This window comes from Cuculus canorus, chromosome 22 (assembly GCF_017976375.1).
Source record: "Cuculus canorus isolate bCucCan1 chromosome 22, bCucCan1.pri, whole genome shotgun sequence".
In the NCBI taxonomy this organism is placed as follows: domain Eukaryota; kingdom Metazoa; phylum Chordata; class Aves; order Cuculiformes; family Cuculidae; genus Cuculus; species Cuculus canorus.
The window spans coordinates 1,592,490-1,616,976 of NC_071422.1; the positions used below are offsets into that span (position 1 = coordinate 1,592,490).

Genomic DNA, 24,487 nt, shown 5'->3' on the forward strand with positions numbered 1-24,487 from the left:
ACTGAATGATCTCCCAGCATCCAGGACGTGGTGAGCAAAGAGAGCAGCAATGCCCAGCTGAAGCTCACAAAACACTTGGGTCCAAGCCTCAGAGATGCAAAAGGGCGTTGGCATGGCAGCTGCGAAAGGAAAATTTACTCTTTTATCAGGCAGCATCTGTTTGGTGTTGGTCTCAGGCTGTGCCACTGAGCTGTACTGATGCAGGAGCAAAGGTTGCTTTGCTCTTCCTCTCCTCTGTAAGCGCCTGCTGTCAGGCTTTGCAGATCCTAGAATCCTTTTCCCGTAGTGTTCCCAGCAGGGTGAGCATCCCTGGAGATGGGGGACCGAAAATACCCTGTCTGTGCCCTCCGAGCAGAAACCCCCTGCTTTATCCATCAGGGAGGTGAAGCCAGTGAGGTCAGACAGCTGCCTGCTCTGGCACCTGCTTTAAATTCCCTTTTCTCCTAAAAAAAAAAAGGGTCTGGAATAGGGATGAAAAGGGCTCAGAAGAGTCTATTCTCTTCCCACTGCTGCTGCCAGTCACCTCCGAGGGAGAGCAGCACTTTGCTCTTCCTAATTTCCAGCCCTGTTAAGACCCTGGTTTCTTGCTGGGTGCAGAGAAGACATGGAGGAAAGTTTATTCCTGACCTGGGCTCAGCCCTGGGCTGCGTCAATCCCTCTATTAAGGTGCTATTTTGGGACGTGGGTCACAGGGTTTGGGGACCTGCAGGTTGTTCCCTGGCCGGGAACAGGGACTTTCCATGAGCCTGGGCAGGACACGGCGCTGGGGCCAACCCTGCATGGGGGGTACCAGCCGTGGAGCAGTGGAGGTGGCCCCTGTGGGATGGATCTGCAGAAAACATGTTCAGCCCTTGGGAAAAACCATCCTACCCATGAGATCTCAGAGACCAAAGGCAGCAAGAACATCTCATTGCCTGGAGGATATAAAACAGGAGGGAAAATGCCAGCAAACACCTCCCAGGGAGGCAATTCATCACCAGGCAGGGTGGAGCATCACGCCAAGATGAAAGTCTGGACATGTCTGCCTTGACAGGAGGCGTTGAGGTCATGGCGAACAGCAATGCCCTTCCCAGGAGTCCTCTTTGCTCTGGGTACTCAGCCATCTGGATCTGAGCTTGCTGCACCATCCTTCACAGGACACATCAGTTATGCAGCACCATCTTCCCCCCGGGCACAACGTGATGGAGGTGGTGGAGATCTCCTCCCCCCCTGCTGTGCCATCAAGAAGCCCCCGGGTGTACGCACAGCCCAGTGCATCCCTACCACCGTATGGAACAGCACATGAGCTGCTTTTTGTATTCCTGTAAGTCAAGGCATCTCGAATCCCTGCAATGAGCTGCACAGGTCTTTGCAACTCAGCTGCAAATTGGCCATTTCCAGCAGAATGGGAAAATTCAACGAAAATAATGATGTCTGTTTTGCAGCAGCAGCAGCAGCAGCAGAAGCTCTTTCTGGACCCAAAGGCGTGGTGGATCGTGCAGCCAGATGCAGCCACAGCTTAGGGCTTGTCCTGCTGTTGATTCATCATGGGAGCTGTGGTTCTATAGGGAAAATGAGGTCCCCATTGACTCTAAACACTGCTCTTGGGGTCCAGTCATCAAAATATTCGTCCCCTGCCCCAATGGACAAGCAGAACATGCAGATTATTTCTTGGACAAAATAGCTACAGTTCAGAAAACCACCTTTCCTGTGTATTGACCCCCAAATTGGCTTAAATCCATCTCTTTCTGGGCAGAAGCCTGGTTTACACAGGCAGGAGGTGAACCCAGGCAAGGTCAGGGCTGCACAGAAGAGCTCAGAGCAACACAGGAGGGTTTGGGAGAAGCTGGAGGATTTGCCCAATTTTTGGTTTAAAAGACCAGATTGGGGCAGTGAAGTGAGCCTTGGGAAGAAAGTTGTTTGAGTTAACTGAGCATAAAGAAAGCATCCCCAAAAGACATCTTTGTGGGAAAAAAGAACTCAGATCTGTTGTTCATGCTCCAGTAACTTCTGGATGGGGATGCAGGGAGCCTCACAAACACCTCTTGTTTTGGGGGAGCAGAGTGTACCTCCTGCCTGCTGCTGTCCCCTGCCCACAGAGAGGCTGCCTGCCCCCAAAGCCCTGGGATTTAACTGAAAACATCAGATTCCAGGCTTTGTTCTCCCCCAGGCAGACCCTCACAGCCCAGCTGAATGCCAGGATACTACAAAAAAGCCAAATCAGCCCAAATTCACCAAAAGCAAGTTGCCAACTGGGGGGACAGTGAGTAGCCACCACCCAGTGCTCCCACCCGAGGGAGATGCGGGCGCTGCCTGCCTCCTCCTCCATCCGTGAGGGGGATTTGTGCAAAGCTTCCAGTGCCCGGGTTGGGCTTTTTTTATCTCTGGCTGCTCTTACGTTGACATTCTTAGCTGTGCCACTGGCTCCAGCGCTGCTCGCTAACCCCTTTTACAGGCAGCTAAATATAGCCCAGGCAGCTAAGCAAAAAATCTGCTCGGCAGGGCCACGTGGGGCTCAGCAAGTGCTGCTGCAGCCACAGCCGGGGTCTGCCAGCATCGGGGGGGACAACAAGGTGTCCTTGCTGGTGGCATCTTTCACCCTGTGGTGTCTCAGCCCCATCCAGGTGAGCATCACTGCTCTTTGATGCTCGCAATGACATCTCATTTCTTTTCTCTGCCTTGGTGGCTCCATTCCTCTCTCACCCTGGGGTTTCCTACTGTCCTTCTACTCAGTCGAGATATTTCATGCTGGAGAGCATCTGGACTTCATTAGCATTCCTCATCCTACAGAAACATGGTGTAAAACCCCAGCTTGCCTCTATCATTAATAAAAACCAGCCGGGTGGCTCCGAGGATGCACATGGATGTTGTGCAAAGCACTCTGTGCAGGGAGCAAACCTGAACCCTGAGGAGGCACCGCGTCAGCTCAACCGCATCCCACAAAGGGTCTACAAAGTGGGGAACAAGGCTTCCACCCTACTGCACGCTTGCCCATGGGTGCAGCTGGGTTTCCGCCTCTCCTGTCAGAGGCAGATATTTCTGCTGGAGCCGTGAGCATATTAAGGAGACACTGATCTAATTGTCTCCATGCCAGCCCTTGTGGGGTTTATTTGGGTTTGTCTCCTTTCTTTTTTTTTTTTGGTTTTAAACACAAGGAATGAGGTGAAAAGCTGGCTGGAGAAATCTAATTTGATCCCCATGGCTCATTAGCCATTTCTTTGAAAAGAAGAATCGTTAAGGCTGAAAAATGCATAGCTCAAAACCGACCTGTGCTGTATACAGCTTTCCAGGGGCATCTGGAATTCGCCATCCCCTCAGCATCCCCCTGGCCAGGCTGTGCTAGGATGCCCAGGTGGCACCAGGTGTGCCCTGTCACCTGTGGGAAACACAAGTGAGAGGCTGGTGCTGGAGTCTGGAGGAAGGCTGGAGCCTTTGGGTGCTGGGAAAGCAAACTGAGGGGCTCAAACCCTGACTCGGGGTGAGCGGCAGAGCAGAAGCACCCAGTGGTGAAGAGTCTGCAGGCTAGGAATGGCAAAAGAACTGTGTCCTCCAGCCAGGTTGTGCAAAGGACAGGAGATGCTGAAGACACAGGATGTCTTCAGGTCAAGGTCTTACCCTGCTTCTTCCTCCTGCAACCTCCCTACCACACCAGCTCTGATGACTCAGATCCTGGTACCTCCAGGAGGACATTTAGCTCACAGCAGAGTCACCTCCTCCCCAGATTTTCCACCCCCTGAGAGACCCAGCAGTTGTGACAGTGCAGAAACTCCTGCGTGACACTTCCATTCATCACCAGCCAGGCATCTAGCCACCACCGTGAGAAAGACAAACAGCATCTGTTCAAACTCAGCAGGGAGACGCCAAAGATTTTCCAGCCAGTCACTATGTCTGTGAGCCCCGGTTAAATGAAGCTTCAAGGACGGAGGATGGCCAGTGTTTCTTGGCCTCCAAGCTCTTCACTCTTCTACCTGGCAGAGGCTCTGAGGAGAAGATCCCAGACTATTGGATGACAACGGATAGGTTTGATGATGGCTCATTATGGAAACCACCAGCCGTGTCAGCTCTGCATCGCCCCACTGGCCTTTGAAGCATCCCAAACTGGCAAGAGGTCCTTGAAGAGGGTCCCAAATGAAGATCCTGATGCTCAGTGAGTTTTCTAGAAGCAACACCAGCTGATGGGATGCCCATCACTAGATTTAGAGGATTTTCCTGGTCTCCTTAAGGTTCCTCTGTCTGTCTGATGCATCTGAGATGTATTTGAGTGCTCAGCCTGTGATATTGCAGTATGGGAGGGTCCAGATAAACAAAAGGGATAGAATAGGAGCTGAAGGGCAGAAAGTACTGCAGGTGCCTGCAGTCACCCTCCCCAGAATCATCCCTTTTATTTCCACTGAGTTTCAATCCCTGTTCCCATCACCCTGAACACCTTGCTTCTGTCTGGAATTAAAGGCCACGCAATCTCTCCTTGTGAGTCCTCCCGTGCCTCTGGTCATTACAGAAGAGCTTAGCGGAAAACTACTTCCCCAACTCAAAGGCATCTTTAGACATGGGGGAAGGGAGATGCTTCAATCTCATGGACTTCTGCATTTCTCCTTCCCATCCCAGCCTGAGTTTGTGCCTCTCTGGGAGCTGAAAAGCCAGACAGTTGGGAAAATATATGACCCCCATCATATCCCAGTGTGGATGAGGAACACCCTGAGATCCTGGAGCAGTTCCCAAAAGCACCCAAACCCCAAAGCTGTGATGTGCTTGCTGCCAGCTGCTGGCCAAGGAGAAGGGTCCTGGGTGCTCTAAAAGCCCCACCCAGGAGCAGGGCCAGCGCCCAGGACACCGGAGACAGGACAGCCCCACGGACCAGGGGCTTCTCAGGCCCAAACTCATCACCCCAAACCTGCACCTTATGTTGTGGCTGTATCCCCTGCACTAAACGATGCTCTGGAGGAAAGGTGCTTCAGGGGTTTAGCTGGTTTTCCAAATATAGACTTGATTATTAATTATCATTAATGACTGCAATGTAGGTTTATCCATGAATAGCATGACTCGGGCTCAGCAGGAACCCTTCTGGCTGCGCCCACAGCTCCACAGCTAAGCCGGCATTGTCCCAGATACAGTCACATGAGAACATTTGTCTCCCCCCAGGTCCCTGGGTGGGAGGGTATCCCTGCCAAGCTGCGCTTTGCTCTGCTCGCCGCCAGTCAGTGCCATCCCCAGCCAGGATGGCCCTAAAATCCCCCCACAGTGAGTGGAAAGTGATACCCTGATCCCTAATGCACCATGCAGGAGGAAGAAGATGTCCCCTTGCCTCTGGAATGCTGAGTGACAGAGGAGAAAGAGCAGAGAGGGCGGCAGAGCAGAAAAAAAGTTGTTTTATCAGGGGTACAAGGGCAATGATTCTCCCAGCCCTGCTGAGCAACAGGAAATAGAATCATAGACTGGTTTGGGTTGGAAGGGACCTTAAAGATAATCCAGTTCAACCCCTCCTCCATGGGCAGGGACACCTCCCACTGGATCAGGGGCTCCAAGCCCCATCCAACCTGGCCTGGAACACCCCCAGGGATGGGGCAGCCACCACTGCTCTGCGCAACCTGGGCCAGGGCCTCCCCACCCTCACAGCAAAACATTTCTTCCTAAGATCTCATCTCAATCTCCCCTCTTTCAGCTGAAAAGCCATTCCCACTTATCCTCTCCCTGCACTCCCTGATCACGAGCACCTCCTCAGCTTTCCTGGATCCTCTTTCAGTACTGGAAGTTGCTGTACGGTCTCCTTGGAGCCTTCTCTTCTCCAGCCTCAACAACCCCAGCCTGTCCTTGTCGAGTCTTGGAGGCTTCTGCTGCAGGGCAAGCTGGAGCAGGCGCGTGTCCCTGGGCTCTGGCAGCATCCCTCATCTCCCACTCCTCAACTTCCCCGTGAGCTGGGTGATGTAAAACCAGTGTGTCGGTTGGTGCAAGGGGGCTGTCCCAGCTCTGTTCCAGCTCTGTCCCAGTCAGATTTCTGCCTGCCTTGCCTGCTCCTGCTCCTGCTCTGACTCAGCTCCTGTGGCACACAAGCAGTGTCCAGAGAAGGGGATAGTGAGTGGCTGATGCTGTGGATGGTGGTGGTCCCGTGGCCTCTTCACAAGCAAAAACCAGGCGCGAGGGCACCCCTGTGCGATGAGTGAGGATCGCTCTCCCTCCTGGCAGCCAGGGCCCTGCTTGGCCACTCAAGAGCAGGCAGGGATGGAGCTCAGCCACTGTATCTCCTGTCCGGCAGTTGTGTGCACTGGTCTCATTCCGGCACTGCCATCTGGCGGCATTATCAAAGGGGACGTGGGGACAGTGTGGGCGGGTCTGGTCCCTCTAGTGTCCATGGAGCCGGTGAGATTTCTGCTCCTGGCATGCCAGCGGGCTCACATCCTTGCAGGGCACAAGATGACAGCAAGACCAAGGGGACAAATACCCCTCCAGAGGTCAGGGATTGAAGGTCACTCGTGTTGTGAGTGTCCGATATCCAGCTGGGAAGACATCGGAGCTGCCAGATCCCCCACCTTCCCACAAGGGGCTGTGTCTGGAGCCAGCCCATCACCTCAGACGCCAGACCCGTGCCCGCACCCTGCCAGGCTGGGCAGGTCCCCAGCGCACATGCCAACTGTCTTCAGAAAGGAAAAGAAACCCGAGCTCTGCTGAGATCAGGGAGCAGTTTATGGGCACTGACCTCTCCTGTCGCGGGACTGCAGCCACCCGGCAGCTTTCGGGAGCCCAGCGAGTCTTCAAAAATCTCTTTTAAATTTCTGCGTACTGATGATCAGAAGCCAAACCCTGGAGGTCTGCCTCTGGAACAAGAAGGGTGACACCGTCCCCTTCCTCAAGGACACAGGGGGCACATCGGCTCCCCGTCTGTCCCAGCCTTGTGCCCCCAAGCCTCCCGCTGCCGCATGCTCGTGTACTTTCCCACTGCCTAAATTTAGGGTCTGGAGTGGGTTAGCACCTCCCAGTTTATCCCAGTCCCTGAATTCTGCATGCCAAGAGCACTCGTGTTCCAAGAGGACATGCCAGGCTCAGGCCAGGCAGGCAGAGAAGGGAAACCCCATGCCTGCCCGTCCCCAGCTCCCACCCTCGGCTCCAGGGGGGCAGGTGCCCCCAGCCCCCTCACTCGGGGTTTGGACCTGCCAAGGGTTCAGGCTGGTGGGTCTGCTGGAGCTGGAAGGCATGTTGTCAAAGCCCGCAAGAAGGGCTGCTATTGGCGACAAAAGGAAGGTTAGAGAAAACACTGAGTTCATTGCTCCGTGGAATGGGAGACCTGGTGCCACAGGACATGAAGAAGGCTGAGGAACTTAATGCTTTCATTGCCTCTTCCCTTGTAGGACCGGTCTTCAGGAATTCCAGGTCCCAGAGACCGTGGGGAAAGGCTGGAGCAAGGAAGATATAGCCTTGGTGGTAGAGGACCAGATCAGGTGATGCTTAAACAAACTGGACGCACGTTAAGTCCATGGGCCAACAGAGGAGGAGCATCTTATGTACGATGAAAGGCTGAGAGCGCTCGGACTGCTCAGCGCAGAGCAGAGAAGGCTCAGGAGGACCTCGTCAATGTATATAAGTACTTGAAGGGAGGGTTCAAAGAGGGTGGTGCCTGGTGACCAGATCAGTAGCTATTGGCACACTTTGAAACACAGAAGGGTCCCTCTGGACATCAGGAAACATTTTTGGACTGCAGGAATGACCAAGCACTGACACTGGTTGCCCAGGGATGTTGTGGAGTCTCCATTCTTAATGATAATCAAATATCATATGGATGTGGTCCTGAGCGACTGGCTCTAGGAGAACCAGCTTGAGCAGGGGGTTGGATCAAATCATCTCCAGAGATCCTCACCAGCCTCAGCTGTTCTGTGATTCTGAGATGGTCAGCGTGCTTGGAGCTGGGTGCTGTGCTGGAGCCGTGCGTGTGTTGGAGCTGGTGGGTGTGCTGGACTTGATGGCCAGGAGCAGCCCAGCACTTTGCTCTTCGTGGGCCTCAAGCAGAGTTACCAATCCCACCTCTTCCGTCGGCAACTCTTGGCAAGGCCACATCTGGCTGCACAAGCAGCATGCAACCGTGAAAAAACACAGGGCTACATTCATTCCTCTCCTGGAGGCGGTGATGGGTGACCCCAGCTCCCCCCACAGCAGCATCCTCAGCTGCTCTGAGGACAGGCGCCAGCAGGGACTCTATCTGGCCCTTCCCAGGGGATCCAGTTCACAGTGAAAACACCCAAAATACCCCCTTGGGACCTAGGGGGTGCAACCTTGTGTATGTGGGGGCTACAGGGGACCGTGGGGGGAACGCAACCCCTCGTGCTTGGGGGGATGCAGGGGATTCGAGGGCTGGAGCACCTCTGCCATGAGGACAGGCGGAGAGAGTTGGGGCTGTTCAGCCTGGGGAAGAGAAGGCTCAGGGGAGACCTTAGAACAGCTTCCAAGAGTGAAAGGGGCTCCAGGAAAGTTGGGGAGGAACTTTTCACAAAGGATTGGAGCGATAGGATGAGGGGCAATGGATATAAACTGGAGAGGGGCATGTTTAGACTAGACATAAGGAAGAATTTCTTCTCAGTGAGGGTGGTGAGGCACAGGAAAAGTTTGCCCAGAGCAGTGGTGGCTGCCCCATCCCTGGAGGGGTTCCAGGCCAGGTTGGATGGGGCTTGGAGCCCCTGATCCAGTGGGAGGTGTCCCTGCCCATGGCAGGGAGTGGGACTGGATGGGCTTTGAGGTCCCTTCCAACCCAAACTATTCCGTGATTCCAAGATTCTATGATTCTGTGATGCTCCCAGCCCCAAGACAACCCAGACCCCGCTTCGGGTCCCGGTGTCGGTGCAGTCCTCTTGGCAGCGATCGGCCAAGGGGGCTCCAGGGCTGCCCCCACCGGTTGGAGGTGCCGGGGGATGGAGGGGTTCCCGTCCCTCCAGGTGATGCGGGGCTCTGGGTGCCCGGGGACAAGGGACACGGTCCCTCCGGGAGATGCGGGGCCCCGGGTGCCCGGGAACAAGGGACACGGTCCCTCCGGGGGATGAGGGGCTCTGGGTGCCCGGGGACAAGGGACACGGTCCCTCCGGGAGATGCGGGGCCCCAGGTGCCCGGGAACAAGGGACACGGTCCCTCCGGGAGATGCGGGGCCCCGGGTGCCCGGGAACAAGGGACACGGTCCCTCCGGGGGATGCGGCGCTCTGGGTGCCCGGGGACAAGGGACACGGTCCCTCCGGGGGATGCGGGGCTCTGGGTGCCCGGGGACAAGGGACACGGTCCCTCCCCTCCCGCAGGAGCCGCCCCGGGCAGGCGCGGCCGTAGCGCCCGGGCGGAGCCAGCGAGGGGGCGGTGGGGAGAGGGAACCGGGAGAGGGAGCCGGGGGCCGGGAGAGGGAGCCGGGGGCCGGGAGAGGGAGCCGGGCGCCGGGCGCCGGTGGCAGCCGCTGCCGCACCATGGGGGCCTGTCTCGGTGTCTGCTCCCTGCTCAGCTGCGTGAGTGGGGCGTGAGAGCGGCGTGGGAACGGGGCTGCGAGAGCCCCGGGGAGGGGGGGCTGTGATGGCGGGAAGGGGGGGGACTGGGGGATTTAGGGGGCACCCCGGGAAGGGGCCCTGAAATACCTGGGGGGGGGGTGGGAAGACAGGGGAGACCCGGGGATGCTGCAGCCCGAAGGGGGGGGGGGGGGGAGGGGGCGAGGAATGAAGCCCTCTGTGCCTGGGGAGATGCGGGGGACCCCCAAGGCAGATGCATCCCTGGGGATGCAGAGGACCCCCGGGGGGGTGCATCGTTGTGTACGTGGAGGAGTCCGAGGGATGCAGCCCTCTGTACCTGGGGGGGATGCAGGGCCCCCCGAGGGGATGCACCCCTGTGTACGGGAGGATGTAGGGGACCCTCAAGGCACGTGGACCCCTGTGTATGCAGGGGACCCTCAGGGGGATGTGCTTTCCTGTGACTGCGGGGGTGCGGGGTCCTGGGGGGATGTACCGCCAAGGCAAACGCATCCCTCTATATGTTGAGGGTCCAAGGGATGCACCCCTCTGTGCCTGGGGGGTGCAGGGGACCCCTGGGGGATGCACCCCTCTGTGCCTGGGGGCATGCGGCGGGTCCCGGGGGATGGAGCCCTGTACATGGAGGGATGTAGGGTACCCCCAAGGCAGATACACCCCTGGAGGTTCCAAAGGATGCAGCCCTCTGTGCCTGGGGGGATGCAGGGGACCCCTGTGTATGGAGGGGATGTAGGGTACCCCCAAGACAGATGCATCTCTGTGGATGCAGGGGACCCCCAGGGGAAGGCGCTCCTCTGTGCTTGAGGGGATGTGAGGGACCCCAGAGGGATGCACCCCCGTGTATGGGGGGATGTAGGGTATCCCCAAGGTGGTTTCACCCCTGTGTACATGAGAGGATCCAAGGGATGCAGCCCTCTACGCCTGAGGGATGCAGGGTATCCCAGGGGGATGCAGGCCCATGTACGTGGGGGTTCCAAGGGATACACCCCTCTGCCTGGGGGGATGCAAGGCACCCCCGGGTTGATGCACCCCTCTGTTGTTGGGGGGTGTTGTGTACCCCCATGGCGAATGCACCCCTGTGTGTGTGTGTGACCCCCGGGGGATGTGCCTTGCTGTGCCTCGGGGAATGTGGGGGACCCCTGGAGGGATGCACCCCTGTGTATATGGGGGATGCAGGTAGTTGTTTGGGGTGAGGTGGGTGTCCAGTCCCACTGTGCCTGGGGGAAGCAGGGACTGACGCCCCACAGCGCCCCAGCGATGCTGAGGGGCCGGGGGTCCTGCCTGGTTCTCGCTGCTGAGCCCAGAAGCGGGGGGCTGGGGATGGAGGAAGAGAAGGAGCTGGGATGGGGGTGCAGGACTGCGTGTAAGGGGGCTCCGTATGGGGTGTCATGGTCCAGGGTGGGCACAGGGTGCGTGATTCGAGGTGCTGTGCCCGGTGGGTGATGTGGGGTGCCATGGTCCACGGGAGGCATGGGGTGTGTGTTTCGGGGTGCCTGGTATCAGAGGGTGGGTGATGTGGGGTGCCGTGGTTCAGGGCAGGCATGGAGTGTGTGTTTCGAGGTGCCGTGCCCAGTAATGCAGGGTGTGTGTTTCGGGGTGCCGTGCCCGGTGACGCAGGGGATGTTTCGGGGTGCCGTGCCCCGTGGCCGGCGCTGCCTTTCCTGGTGTTGCCTCACCTGCGGGCACAGGGCCAGGACAGGGCTGGGAAGCCAATCCTGGAGTGGTGGCCTGGAAACCTGTAAACACGCCTGGTTTTGCAAACTGACCTCTAAGTTTTGGAGGTTTAACGAACCGGAGCTTTTGAAATGGAAGACCGGAGGGAGGGGGGGGTGTCTGCAAAGCCTCTGTGTCTGACACATGTCCAATATTTCTACTTATGGGCAGGTATCAGAAAAGCCAGGAATTATTCAGGATCAGGGCTGGGCACAGTTTGTGGCCTGATTCTGGATTTTTTTCCCGAAAACCTATTCTGGCGCATGCTGTGCTAACGGGGTAGAGTTGCTATATAGGTTTTGTTCTTCTGTTCCTTACAATGGAGCTGATTGAGCTGCTTTAGCTCAATTCTGAACTGGAAAAACAACAGAGGGGAAAAAAAACCCACTCCTGAACCCAAACAACCCCCTGAGTCTTTGTATTTTATTTTTTTTTTTAAATTTTAATAAGAAAATCAGAACTAACTCTTTCTGGTCAGCCTGCGTCGGGAAAGCTGGGGAGGGGCTCTTGATCTGAGAGTGCAGGGAGAGGATAAGGGGGAATGGTTTGAGCTGAAAGAGGGGAGATGGAGATGAGATCTTAGGAAGAAATGTTTTCCTTGTGACGATGGGGAGGCCCTGGCCCAGGTTGCCCAGAGCAGTGGGGGCTGCCCCATCCCTGGAGGGGTTCCAGGCCAGGTTGGATGGGGCTTGGAGCCCCTGATCCAGTGGGAGGCGTCCCTGCCCATGACAGGGGGTGGGACTGGGTGGGCTTTGATGTCCCTTCAACCCAAATCATTCCATGATTCTGTGGTTTAATTCAAAGCAGCATCAGGTTACCAAGTCATCTCTTCATCCCTGTCTCACTAAAACTCTACAAGCCACTCCAAAGAGAAACTTTGGACAACACAAGAGAAGTTTTCCTTTCTATGCCTCCCATGATTTGCCAAACTCTTCCCATGGCTGCCATGAGCAGTGCAATTGTCTCAACGCTGCCTTCGTGGAGGACAGGGTTGGTGTTTGACAGCCGAAGCCTGCCCAAGCCAAAGCAAATCCTGGGTGTGCGTGCAGCCCTCCGACGTGGTTTGGGCACCTTGTGGGAACTATCAGCCTCCTTGTACCAATGCAAAGCCACCAGCCAGACGTGAGAGCCACCAGCCTGTGCCTGACCTTGTGGGTTTGGTACTGATTAACCTGCTGGGTTACTAATGTAACAGGAGATAAAGACCGGTAGCTCAGCATTGCTTTTGGTTGACTCAATCATTGCAGCCCTGGGTTTTGCTGGAGTGAAGGTGGCTTGCAGGAGAAGTGTTGGGCTGGTGGTGTTGGGGTGTAGTTTGGTTGGTGTAGTTGGACCCATGTTGTTGAGACGTTGTTATTGGGGTGTTGTTGTTGGGGTCGTGTTGTTGTGGGAGTGGTGTCGGGTTGGGTTGGTGTTGGGGTGTTGTGTTGGTGTTGTTGCGTTTTTCTGTGTTGGATTGGGTGGACAGTGATCGTCCAGCACCAGCCACGCTCTCCCATCCACGACGCATGGCAGCCCTGTTGTGCGTGTCGCGCTGGAGTTGAGCTGATTTAATGAGGAAGTTGATAGTGAAACTGGAGAGGTTTATCTTTCATCTACAGTGGCTGAAAGCTGAAGCTTCCTCATTAACCTGCCACTCCCATGCTACAGCCACTTCCCATGGTTGGCTTTTTCCATCCTGCTGTTTGACATTCATCCTTACGAGTGTCTTTGAAAGAAGGCGTATCAGAGCGTGTCCAGCAGTGCCTTAGCATGGGGGGATTTTCTTTGAATCATAGGATCATAGAATCATAGAATCATAGCCTGTCCTGTGTTGGAAAGGACCAAAAGGACCATTAAGTCCATCTCCTGTCCCTGCACAGGACACGCCAACATTCACACCGTGGGGCTGAGGGCGTTGGCCAAATGCTGCTGGAATCTTGTCAGGCTTTGTGCTGTGACTGCTTCCCTGGGAGCTGTTCCAGGGCTCCACCACCCTCTGGGGGAAGAACCTTTCCTAGTGTTCTAACCTAGTGAACCTAACCCTCTCCTGGCATCTTCCTGCCATTCCCTCGGGTCCTGTCATTGGTTGTCGGAGAGAAGAGCTCAGCACCTGCTCCTCCTCCTCTTGTGAGGAAGCTGCAGACCATGATGAGGTCTCTCCTCAGTCTCTTCTTCTCCAGGCTGAGCACACCAAGCGACTTCAGTCGCTCCTCACACGGCTTCACTCTTAAACCCTTCGCCAACTTTGTGGCTGCTTTTTAAAGAGAAAGGCTGAAATCCAGAGGTGCTCAGGCAGTGGGTCAGGGTTTAATGTGAAGGAGAAATACAGTAGCGTTGGTGCGTTTAAAATGCATTTCTGTGCAAGTGGTGCGTTTAATGAGCCTGAAAGGAAGCAAACTCTAATTGAAGGCTGTTTTTTTTCCTGCTTGAAGTTGAAAGCATGACATGATGTCCCTTAAGCAGCTCCTGGAGAGATGGGATGAGGGTTCCTGTGGGGTGCAGGGGCTCCCTCACCCGCCCTGGCTCCCATGGGTGCTGTCAGCAGGACATAGAATCATGGAATGGTTCGGGTTGGAAGGGACCTCAAAACCCATCCAGTCCCACCCCTGCCATGGGCAGGGACACCTCCCACTGGATCAGGGGCTCCAAGCCCCATCCAACCTGGCCTGGAACCCCTCCAGGGATGGGGCAGCCACATTGGTCTGGGATCTGAGTAAACAGGAATAAATCAGGAAGGAGGTGATATTTCTCAAATAATGATGTGCTTATGTTCAAAGCAGAAATTCCAGCCAACTCTGGTGGTTTGAGGGTGCCAAAGTCATCGCTCATGAGCATCCCTGATGAGGGAGCTGGGAGTTTGATGTCCTGCTCACACAGCAGCTCAACATCTGGTTTTCTTTTCTGCCACATGCATTTCTTACACTGATTTTAGCAATGAGAAATGTGTATTTGAGCTGACACTGAGTGATATTTGATTAATATTCCATAATTAGGAAGTACATAGCCACATTAAACACAAAACACATGCACATCCCTTAATACTGGAAGAGAGCTGAACCCTCTACAAGAGATGCTTCTGGCTGGCTGATGTGTCTCAAGTGCTGGAGAGGAAGAGCTCTTCAAAGGGAAGAAATGAAATACTAAAAGCAAATTAAATCAATGAAGTTCGCATGTAAGTAGAGGGGAAGTAGTTTGCTGAGGACCAGAGATGGTCACAGGATTTCCTAGGAAGAGGCTGGCTCTGATATAGGAGTTAGAAATGCCTGAGCTGTAGATTTTGAAATAAATGGACTTGGGAAGGCATTTTAGCTAGAGAAGGATGTTTGGAAAGTGAAGCAGATGGGGAGAGCTCTGTGCCTGGCAAGATCATGGAGCTGAACCTCCTGGAGACTCTGCTAAGGCACGTGGATGATAAGGAGGAGGTGTGTGATGGCCAACATCGCTCCACTAAGGGCAAACCATGCCTGAACAGATTTGATGGCCTTTTACAATGGGGCTACAGCGCTGGTGGATAATAGAAGAGTAACCAACATCATTGACGTGGAGCTGTGCAAAGCCTTTGACACTGTCCCACACCACGTTCTGGTCTTTAAATTGAAGGGAGATGGATTTGATGGATGAACCCCTTGGTGGATAAGGAGTTGGCTGGATCTGAGGAATGTCGCTCATCACCCGTCTCCACTCGGACATTGAGCCAGATCGGTACTGGAACCGGTGTGTTTTAACATCTTCATCACAGACATGGACAGTGGGATTGAAGGCACCCTCAGCAAGTTTGCTGACATCAAGCTGTGTGGCATGGTCGACATGCTGGAGGGACGGGATGGATCCAGAGGGACCTGGACAGGCTGGAGAGGTGGTGCTGTGCGAACCTCATGAAGTTCAACAAGGCCAAGTGCAAGGACCTGCGCTTGGTTTGGGTCAACCCCAAGCATAAACCCAGGCTGAGCAGAGAATGGATTGAGAGCAGCCCTGAGGAGAAGAGCTTGAGGTGCTCGGGGATGAGGAGCTCAGCATGAGCCAACAATGTGTGCTCGCAGCCCAGAAACCAACCCTGTCCTGGGCTGCGTCAGAAGAAGTGTAACCAGCAGGGTGAAGGAGGGGATTCTGCCCCTCTGCTCCGCTCTGGTGAGACCCCACCTGGAGCCCTGTGTCCAGTTCTGGAATCCTCAGCACAGGGAGAACATGGAGCTGTTGGAGAGAGTGCAGAAGAGGCCACGGAGGTGATCTGGGGGCTGGAGCACCTCCTGTATGAGGACAGACTGAGAGAGTTGGGGCTCTTCAGGCTGTGGAAGAGAAGGCTCTGGGGAGAACTTAGAGCAGCTTCCAGTGCTGAAAGGGGCTCCAGGAAAGCTGGGGAGGGGCTCTTGATCAGGGAGTGCAGGGAGAGGATGAGGGGGAATGGCTTTAAGCTGAAAGAGGGGGCATTTAGAAGAAATGTTTTGCTGTGAGGGTGGGGAGGCCCTGGCCCAGGTTGCCCAGAGCAGTGGTGGCTGCCCCATCCCTGGAGGGGTTCCAGGCCAGGTTGGATGGGGCTTGGAGCCCCTGATCCAGTGGGAGGTGTCCCTGCCCATGGCAGGGGGTTGGAGATGGATGGGCTTTGAGGTCCCTTCCAATGCAAACCGTTCCATGATTCCATGATCCTTACATGACCAACCCTGGTAATTCCTGAGAGTGCAGCATCTTCAATGCAAATCGCAGAGACACCTTATTCCCCTTTTTCGTCCATAGATATTTAACATGAGTCCTTCTGCTCACATGCTGTAGTGGATTAGGGACGCAGAAGTGACAGGCCATCCAAAAGGCTTCTTCCATTCTCTTGCCTAAAATGCTGTATTTATTCTGCAACTTCACCCCATGTTTGGAAAATAGGGCAGTTGGGATGTGGCAGTGAGCTGGGAGTTCCTGGGGCTGGTGTGGGCGATTAGGAGGCTGAAAATCTTCCCCATCCAGATCCGGGATGGCACTTTCAGGGCTGGCTACAGTGATGACCTGCTTTCCTGTCCCATCATGGTCTTTAAAACCTGAAATGCAAAACCCCCCTGCAGCTGTTCTTCCTCTAAGGCAATGCCTAGGGTGCTCCCACACCTCATAGGTACTAAATAGGTGGGTAAATTATCCAAGTTGTTGGACAGGCTGGTGGGAACAGAGTGCACTGGAGCAGCAAAACTCAGCTCAGCCCAGCCCAGCTCGGGGAGGCAAACAGCATCTCCCTAATGCTCCTCTTTTTATTAAACCCTTACGCAATCATTGAATGGTTTGGGTTGGAAGGGACCTTAAAGTCCATCCAGTCCCACACCCCCTGCCATGGGCAGGGACACCTCCCACTGGATCAGGGGCTCCAAGCCTCATCAAACCTGGCCTGGAACCCCTCCAGGGATGGGGCAGCCACCACTGCTCTGGGCAATCCGGACCAGGGCCTCCCCACACATTGTGAAGAATTTCCTCCTTATGTCTAGTTTAAATCTGCATCTCCCCAATTTAAAGCTGTTCCCCCTCCTCCTATCACTCCATGCCCTTGTAAAAAGTCCTTACCCAGCTTTCTTGTAGCCCCTTCAGGTACCGGAAGGTCGTTATAAGGTGACCTTGGAGCCTTCTTTTCTCCAAGCTGAACAACCCCAACTCTCTCAGACCCTTCTCATAGCAGAGGCACTTCATTCCTTGGATCACCTTTGTAGCCTCCTCTGGACCCATTTCAACAGTTCCACATCCTTCAGATGTTGAGGATTCCAGAACTGGAAGTTCTAGTTTAAGAAAAGATTCCCCTTTTTCCCTGCAAGCCTTTTTCCATGCAATCCTTGTGCAGGAAACCCTTGCCGATGTTTTGTCAGGCAGTAAGCCTGGGATTTGTTCAGCTCGGGATTCCCTGGTTCCCAGCTTTGCACCCAGTTCTGGTGCAGCGGAGGAGCCTCTGGAGCGAGGGTGCACCCAGCAGGATTTGGGGAGCCAGAACCCAGTATGGATTCTGAAGGACGCTGTGCCTCAGTTTCCCCACCTTGAAAGTAGGCTTTGGGGCAGGGGAAGGATCGCAGAACAAGCCAGTTTCCCCATAATGCTGCTATCAGTGTTTTCCCCATCCCATAGTAGTTTGAAAAGGCAACCCTAAATTAAGGCTCAGTGTCTGGTCTTGCACTTGGGCCACAAAAACCTCAGACAGCGCTCCAGGCTTGGGGAAGAGTGGCTGGAAAGCTGCTCAGTGGAAAAGGACCTGGTGTTCTGGTCAACAGCAGCTGAACATGAGCCAGTGGTGGCCCAGGTTGCCAAGAAGGCCAAGAGCATCCTGGCTTGGATCAGCCATGGGATGGCCAGCAGGAACAGGGAAGGGATCGTCTCCTTGGGCTCAGTGCTGGTGAGGCTGCACCTCGAATCCTGGGTTCAGATTGGGCCCCTCACAGCAAGAAAGACCTTCAGGGGCTGAAGCACATACGGAGAAGGGAACAGAGCTGGGGAGGGTCTGGAGAACAGGGGTTCTGGGAGCGGCTGAGGGACCTGGGGGTGTTTACCCTGGAGAAGAGGAGACTGAAGGGAGACCTCATCGCTCTCTGCAGCTCCTGGAAAAGAGGTTGTGGTGGGGTGGGTGCTGGGCTCTTCTCTCAAGTGACAAGGGGTAGGACAAGAAGAAATGGCCTCCAATTGCTCTGGGGAGGTTTAGATTGGATATTAGGAAAAATTACTTCTTGGAAAGGGTTGTCAAGCATTGGAAGAGGCTGCCCCGGGCAGTGGTGGAGTCACCACCCGAGGAGGGATTTAAAAGGTGTAGAGATGTGGTGTTAGGGACATGGTTTAGTGGTAGACTTTGCAGTGTTAAGTTTATGGTTGGACTTGATGGTCTTGGAGGTCTTTTCCAACCTAAACAATTCTGTGACTCTGTGATTATTTGCAATCTCTTTTGTTTGGTTGTCGAAGAGGCTCCTGCAGGGCCAGGCGTTGTTTTGACCAGAGCCTTTGTTCACATGCAATTGCTGGGGAGCAAAAATATGATGAGGGTATCTCCAGGACTCTCAGCGTGGTTTTCCATAGTGGTTGGTCATTGCAGTGAACCTGTTCCTGTGGCTCTTTTGATTTTCAGATTATTTTTGAGGGCATTCAGGGCCATTTCCATGAGGTCTCACAGGGTGCAGGTTGTGATGCTGGCTGGTGAGAAGCTCTAAGCAAAGCCCTCGGCACAGCAATGTGGATTCCTGGTCAGATCTCCTTACGGTTCATGGATGCTCTTGTTGCAGGTGTCCTGTCTCTGTGGCCCTGCACCATGCCTACTCTGCTGCTGCTGCCCCTCAGCCAAGAACTCCACTATCTCCCGCCTCCTCTTCACCCTCTTCCTCTTCCTCGGCACCCTTGTGTCCATCATAATGATAATCCCTGGTGTAGAGAAGGAGCTGTACAAGGTATGTAACTCCCAGAGGTCGCTGGGCTTGGTGGCCACAGGGAAGAGGTTAAGTTTGTGGTGGATACGTAAGGCTGAATCAGAAGGTGATTTTTTGGGGCGTTTTGCTACTTCTGTTCCATTTTTTTCTGAGCATCTCACTGCTGGAGGGTGTTATTAACGCGAGGTTTCCACCAAGGGGACAATGCAGCGTGATAATTTCATGTGTTGTCTAGTATTCTCAGATGTCTCCCGGGAAAGTTTCCTACATCCCATTTTTGGGGGTTCTGTTGGCCAAGTGACTTGTGAGTCATGGAGGTGGAGCTTCAGGCGCAGGGAGCTGAGGTTTGCCAGCAGAGCTAACGCGAAGGCTGGACCAGGCTTTCTGGACAAATGCTGGTTTTATCCCAGCTTTCTGCTGCCCAACAGGATGGCTTTAGCTGTGTCACCCCACTGCTGTCCCCGAGCAGCCCAACCACTTGCTTTGTGGGTGGCACTGGAGCAATCATGGGCTGGCCCATCTTTGGTGTCACCAGGGCTCCAAGTGGGTGCAGGATGCTGGGGTGATGATCACCCTCCCATCACATTTGCAGCTCCCTGGCTTCTGTGAAGGCAGCGGATCGGTCTTGGGGCTTCAGACCCACGTCAACTGCAGCAGTTTCCTGGGCCACAAGGCTGTGTACCGCATGAGCTTCGCCATGGCTTCCTTCTTCTTCCTCTTCGCCGTGCTCATGGTGTGCGTGCGCAGCAGCAAGGACCCGCGAGCTGCCGTGCAGAACGGGTGAGCGCTGCGCCCTGCGAGGAGGATGCTGGTGTGAGGAAGGGACAGATCCCCCTTCCCTGCTGGGTTCCCGCTTGCAGACCGTGCCTCCTCTCTCCTGCCACAGCTTCTGGTTCTTCAAGTTCCTGGTGCTAGTGGGAATCACGGTGGGGGCCTTCTACATCCCCGACGGTGCCTTCACTTTAGGTGAGGAGCTGCCCACATTGTCCTCTGCATCTCTGGGCTAAACCTCAGCACAGGGTTAAACCAAGAGCTGGAGACAGCATCCCCGCTGCAGTGTGCCCGTCACTGCCCAATTCCCATTATCCCTGCTTTTAACTGCTTCTTCTCTTCCCCTCAAGTCTGGTATTACTTTGGTATGGTTGGCTCCTTCCTCTTCACCCTTGTCCAGCTCATCCTCCTCATTGACTTCGCCCACTCCTGGAGCCAGCTGTGGCTGCGCAACGCGGACGAGAGCAATGCCAAGGGCTGGTATGCAGGTCAGTACTGCTGGCACTGCAGAGGCTTTAGGGACGGACATGCTCATCTCAGGGGTGGGTGACACTGAGCTGGTGGGACTCCGGGCTCTCCTCCAGCCTCTTTCCTTTTTGCTTTCTCCTCCAGCTCTTTGCATTGTCACATTCATCTTCTACACCATCTCCATTGCGGGCATAGTCCTGCTCTACATCTACTACACCAAGCCCGAGGGTTGCACAGAGGGCAAGGTCCTCATCAGCATCAACCTCATCCTCTGCCTTATTGTCTCTGTCGTGTCCATCCTGCCCAAGATCCAGGTGAGATGGCGGGGGGCACCTGGGAGGCTGGTGGCTGTGTCACCGCGGGGTACAGGACCAGCCCTGAGCGCCCACCGTTGTGTTTGCAGGATGCTCAGCCGCACTCGGGGCTGCTGCAGGCATCCTTCATCACCCTCTACACCATCTACATCACCTGGTCTGCCCTGGCCAATGTCCCAAGTAAGCAGGATGCGGCCTTGGGTTTGGGAGGGGGTTGCACAGGAGAGGACCAAATGCTGGGGTGGGTGCTTTGCTCCCCGAGGTCTCTGCAGACCATCAGGACTGGGAAAAGGTTCTGAACCTCCTGTGTGTGTGTCCCCAGCCCAGGCCTGTAACCCCACACTGCTGGTGAGGAACAGCACCAGCTCGGCAGCGACCACCCAGGTGACAACCTGGTGGGACGCCCCAAGCATAGTGGGGCTGGTGATCTTCATCCTCTGCACCCTCTTCATCAGGTGAGGACTTGGCTCTTGTCTCTGGGGTCTGCACCGTCCCTCTGCCTCCCCGAGCAGAGAGGCACAGGGAGGGTTTTAGGGAAAGGTGATGCTGGAGGGGAGGCGACAGCTCGGCCCAGGGCTTTGGTCAACTCAGTGCCTCTGGCAAAGCCACCCTGGTCCCCAGGGACACCGCCTGCCCTGTGGGGTTGTGGTCACAGCTTTTAGGGTTTCCACACAAGCTGCATCCCCCAAACTCCCTGCCTGTCCTGGGGATGGCTCTGCAGGGCTTCCCAAGGCAGGTGGGCTTGGAGGGACTGAGCTTGGTCTGGTAGGCAGCAAGGTGGCCCCAAGCAGGCAGGGCTCAGCCTGCCATCCCTCTGCCCGCAGCGTCCGCTCCTCGGACCACCCGCAGGTCAACAAGTTGATGCTGACGGAGGAAAGCACAGCCAGGGCAGGCGGCGAGGCAGCGGCCGTAGAGAGCGGGCTGTACCGCGCCTACGACAACGAGCAGGATGGTGTGTCCTACAACTACACCTTCTTCCACCTCTGCCTCCTGCTTGCTGCTCTCTACATCATGATGACCCTCACCAACTGGTACAGGTAGGCAGAGCTCCTGCGGGGACCGGGGACTGTGCCCCTTCCTCTGCATCCCCTTCTCCAGGCGTCCTCCCTCTTGTGCTGGGCCAACTGTGTCCTGGGCTGCGTCCAAAGCAGCGGGACTAGCAGGCGAGGGAGGGGGTTCTGCCCTCCTGCTCTGCTCTCGTGAGACCCCACCGGGAGCCCTGTGGCCAGTTCTGAAATCCCCAACATAAGAAAGATATGGAGCTGTTGGAACAGGTCCAGAGGAGGCCAATAAGATGATCCAAGGGCTGGAGAACCTCCTGTAAGAGGACAGGCTGAGAGAGTTGAGATTGTTCAGCCTGGAGAAGAGAAGCCTCCAGGGAAACCTTAGAGCAGCTTCCAGTGCTGAAAGGGGCTCCAGGAAAGCTGGGGAGGGGCTTTTTACAAGGACATGGAGTGATAGGAGGAGGGGGAATGGCTTTAAATTGGAACGGGGAAGATTTAGACTAGACATTAGGAAGAAATTCTTCATGCTGAGGGTGGGGAGGCCCTGGCCCAGGTTGCCCAAAGCAGTGGTGGCTGCCCCATCCCTGGAGGGGTTCCAGGCCAGGTTGGATGGAGCTTGGAGCCCCTGATCCAGTGGGAGGTGTCCCTGCCCATGGCAGGGGTGGAACTGGATGGGCTTTGAGGTCCCTTCCAACCTAAACCATTCTGTGATTCTATGATTTTATTGTCTGTGTGCAAGCCCACATGCACTCTAATCAGCGCTAATTATTTCTAGGTAGCACAGGGCAGGTTGTCCCTGGGCTCTCCAGCTCCCTGTGGCAGCATCGTCGGCTGCCACCTGGGATCCCTTGGGATGTGGGGGGAGGAGGGCCTCAGCCCCTGGCGGGCCGTAGGGTGCAGCGTTGGCGTTGCATCCCCTGGACAAGCCGTTGGAGCTGCGTGGGTGCAGGCACAGGGCTTCCCTGCTCTCTCCTCCGCGCTCTTTGCTCTGTTGCTCGATGTTCGCAGCCTCCATCCTCCCAGAGTGGATGCTGCTGGCTCTGCTCGGGCGGGCAGGGGGATGCCGCCCTGCCAGCGCAGCATGGTGATGGTGCCACCCACTTGTTTGTTATTTCAGGCCGGATGAGAACTTGCAGTTGCTGACGAGCCCCTGGGCGGCCGTGTGGGTGAAGATCTCCTCCAGTTGGTCTGGGCTCCTGCTCTACTTCTGGACCTTGGTGGCTCCACTGGTGCTGCCAGACCGGGAATTCAGCTGAGGCAGCGCTGGGCATCCCTCTGCTGGGTCAGAGCCGCTGTGGCTGTGTCTCTCAAGGTGGGGACAGCCCCAGCTCTGCCTCAGCACTGGGCTACGCGTGCCGGAGCAGCTGCTGGTTGTGCCTTCTTGCAGCTCTGCTGTTTGAACTTGAAAGGGATGAAGTGCCAAGCAGGGAAAATCAGCGAGGGCTGAGAAAGACTTGATGTTGTTGAAGCTCTTATAAACTCCGTGTTCGTTTAGTGCCTTTGGCCGTGCCTCTGTCCCCTCTAATTCCAGTGGAGACCACTGCTCTGTCATGGGTGAGTTTGGGTTTCACGAGCTACTGTGGACTCACTTGGTGCCCCAGGACTGTGGTGCCTTTTGGAGCAGCTCTAGAGACCGTCTGTGCACCAGGATGCACGATCTGGACAGTGTTGCCTTCTCAAACAGCCTGAAGGAAAACGTATCCTTGGGATCCTTCTGCATAGCCCCAGCCTCAGCGGTGGCCCCAGCTCCTCGAGGACTATCCTGCTTTGGTGGCCCCACTTCCTCGAGGGCTCTCCTGCTTTGGTGGCCTCAGCTCCTCTAGGGCTCTCCTGCTTTGGTGGCCTCAGCTCCTCGAGGGCTCTCCTGCTCTGGTGGCCTCAGTTCCTCGAGGGCTCTCCTGCTCTGGTGGCCCCACCTCCTCGAGGGCTCTCCTGCTCTGGTGGCCCAGTTCCTCGAGGGCTTTCTTGCTCCACCATCCCTACAGGAGGACATGTCTCTGGTCCTCAGAGGAGCACAGGCTGGGTTTCCCACAGGCTGTGGTGGCCTGGTCCTCAGTGCCTTGCCTCGTTAATAAAGTCTGGTTTGGAATAAACCTGGCAGATTTGTCCTTCTGGGGTCTCTGTTGGTGTGTGCACTGGTTGGGTGGGAGGTGGAGCAAGGAGGAGATGTTAAACAGCCCCATGGCCCCGTGAGGGCACGAGGCAGGGGTGGCAGCGGGCTGGAGCGCGGCGGGCTGGAGGCCTGGAGCCCACTGCCAGGCTGGGGCACCCTGGGGGGCGCTGCTGGAGGAGGGGTGCTGCTCCTGGGGCAGGCGGTGGTGGAGAGAAAAGTGGGGAGCAGGGCATGGGGTGCACAGCACAGGGTTGTGTGGGATGCGCACAGTATAGGGGTGCACAGAGCATTGGGGTTCACAGCTTTGGGGTGCACAGAGTGCAGGGGTGCGTGGGGAGCGCAGGGCTGCACACAGTATTGGGGTGCACAGCTTGGAGGTGCACAGAGCACAGTGGTGTGTGGGGTGCACATAGTATAGGTGTGCAGAGAGCATTGGGGTGCACAGCATTGGGGTGCACAGAGCACAGGGGTGTGTGGGATGCACACAGTGTAGGGGTGCTCAGAGCATTGGGGTGCACAGAGCACAGGGGTGCATACAGTGTAGAGGTGCACACAGACATGGGGTGCATACAGCATTGGGGTGCACACAGTATAGGGGCGCACAGAGCACTGTGGTGCACACAGCAATGGGGTGCACAGCATAAGGATGCACACAGTATAGGGGTGTACACAGCAATGGGGTGCATATAGCATAGGAGTGCACACAGTATAGGGGTGTACACAGAACTGAGGTGCGTATAGCATAGGGGTGCACAGAGCACTGGGATACACATGACACAGAGGTGCACATCCTGCCCAGGGGCACAGTGATGGACTGAGCCCCACGGTGGGGTTCGGGCGGTGCTGGGATGCTCAGCACACTTTACCGAGTGCATCGCGTGCCCGCAGGTGGGTGCCCGCTCTGGCAGAGGGTCCCTGGGAAGGGGGGTGAGGGGTGCCCAGCCAGGGTCCAGGGAAAGCTGCTCCCGGCTCAGCCCTGCGCAGGAGCGGGGATGCTGCCGGAGGGGGCTGGGAAGGGGCTCTGGGGCGGGGGTACCGCCCGCAGCGGCGGGGAGGGAGCGGGAGCAAACGGGGCCGGGCGGTGCTGAGCGGCTCAGCCGCGAGGTGGTGCTGGCAGCCCGCACTGCGGCGTGGACCATGCACCCCGCATCCTGCACCCCGCCCCCTGCATCCTGCACTCCCCAGCCTGCATCCTGCACCTCACACCTTGCACCCTGCATCCTGCACCCCACACCCTGCATCCTGCACCCCTCAGCCTGCATCCTGCACCTCACACCGTGCACCCTGCATCCCTCACTCTTCA

The 24,487-nt window shown here is 56.1% G+C and overlaps 1 protein-coding gene across 1 annotated transcript; it reads left to right on the forward strand.

Annotated features, from left to right (window-relative positions):
* The first annotated feature begins 9,313 nt into the window (after positions 1-9,313).
* On the forward strand, positions 9,314-23,147 carry SERINC2 (serine incorporator 2). The gene is made up of 10 exons (XM_054086568.1): positions 9,314-9,443; positions 18,374-18,535; positions 19,107-19,294; positions 19,401-19,480; positions 19,636-19,773; positions 19,898-20,067; positions 20,157-20,247; positions 20,390-20,522; positions 20,892-21,104; positions 22,189-23,147. Exons 1-10 carry the CDS (start codon positions 9,405-9,407, stop codon positions 22,325-22,327), a joined length of 1,353 nt encoding a protein of 450 aa, XP_053942543.1. The 5' UTR covers positions 9,314-9,404; the 3' UTR covers positions 22,328-23,147.
* The last annotated feature ends 1,340 nt before the right edge of the window (positions 23,148-24,487 follow it).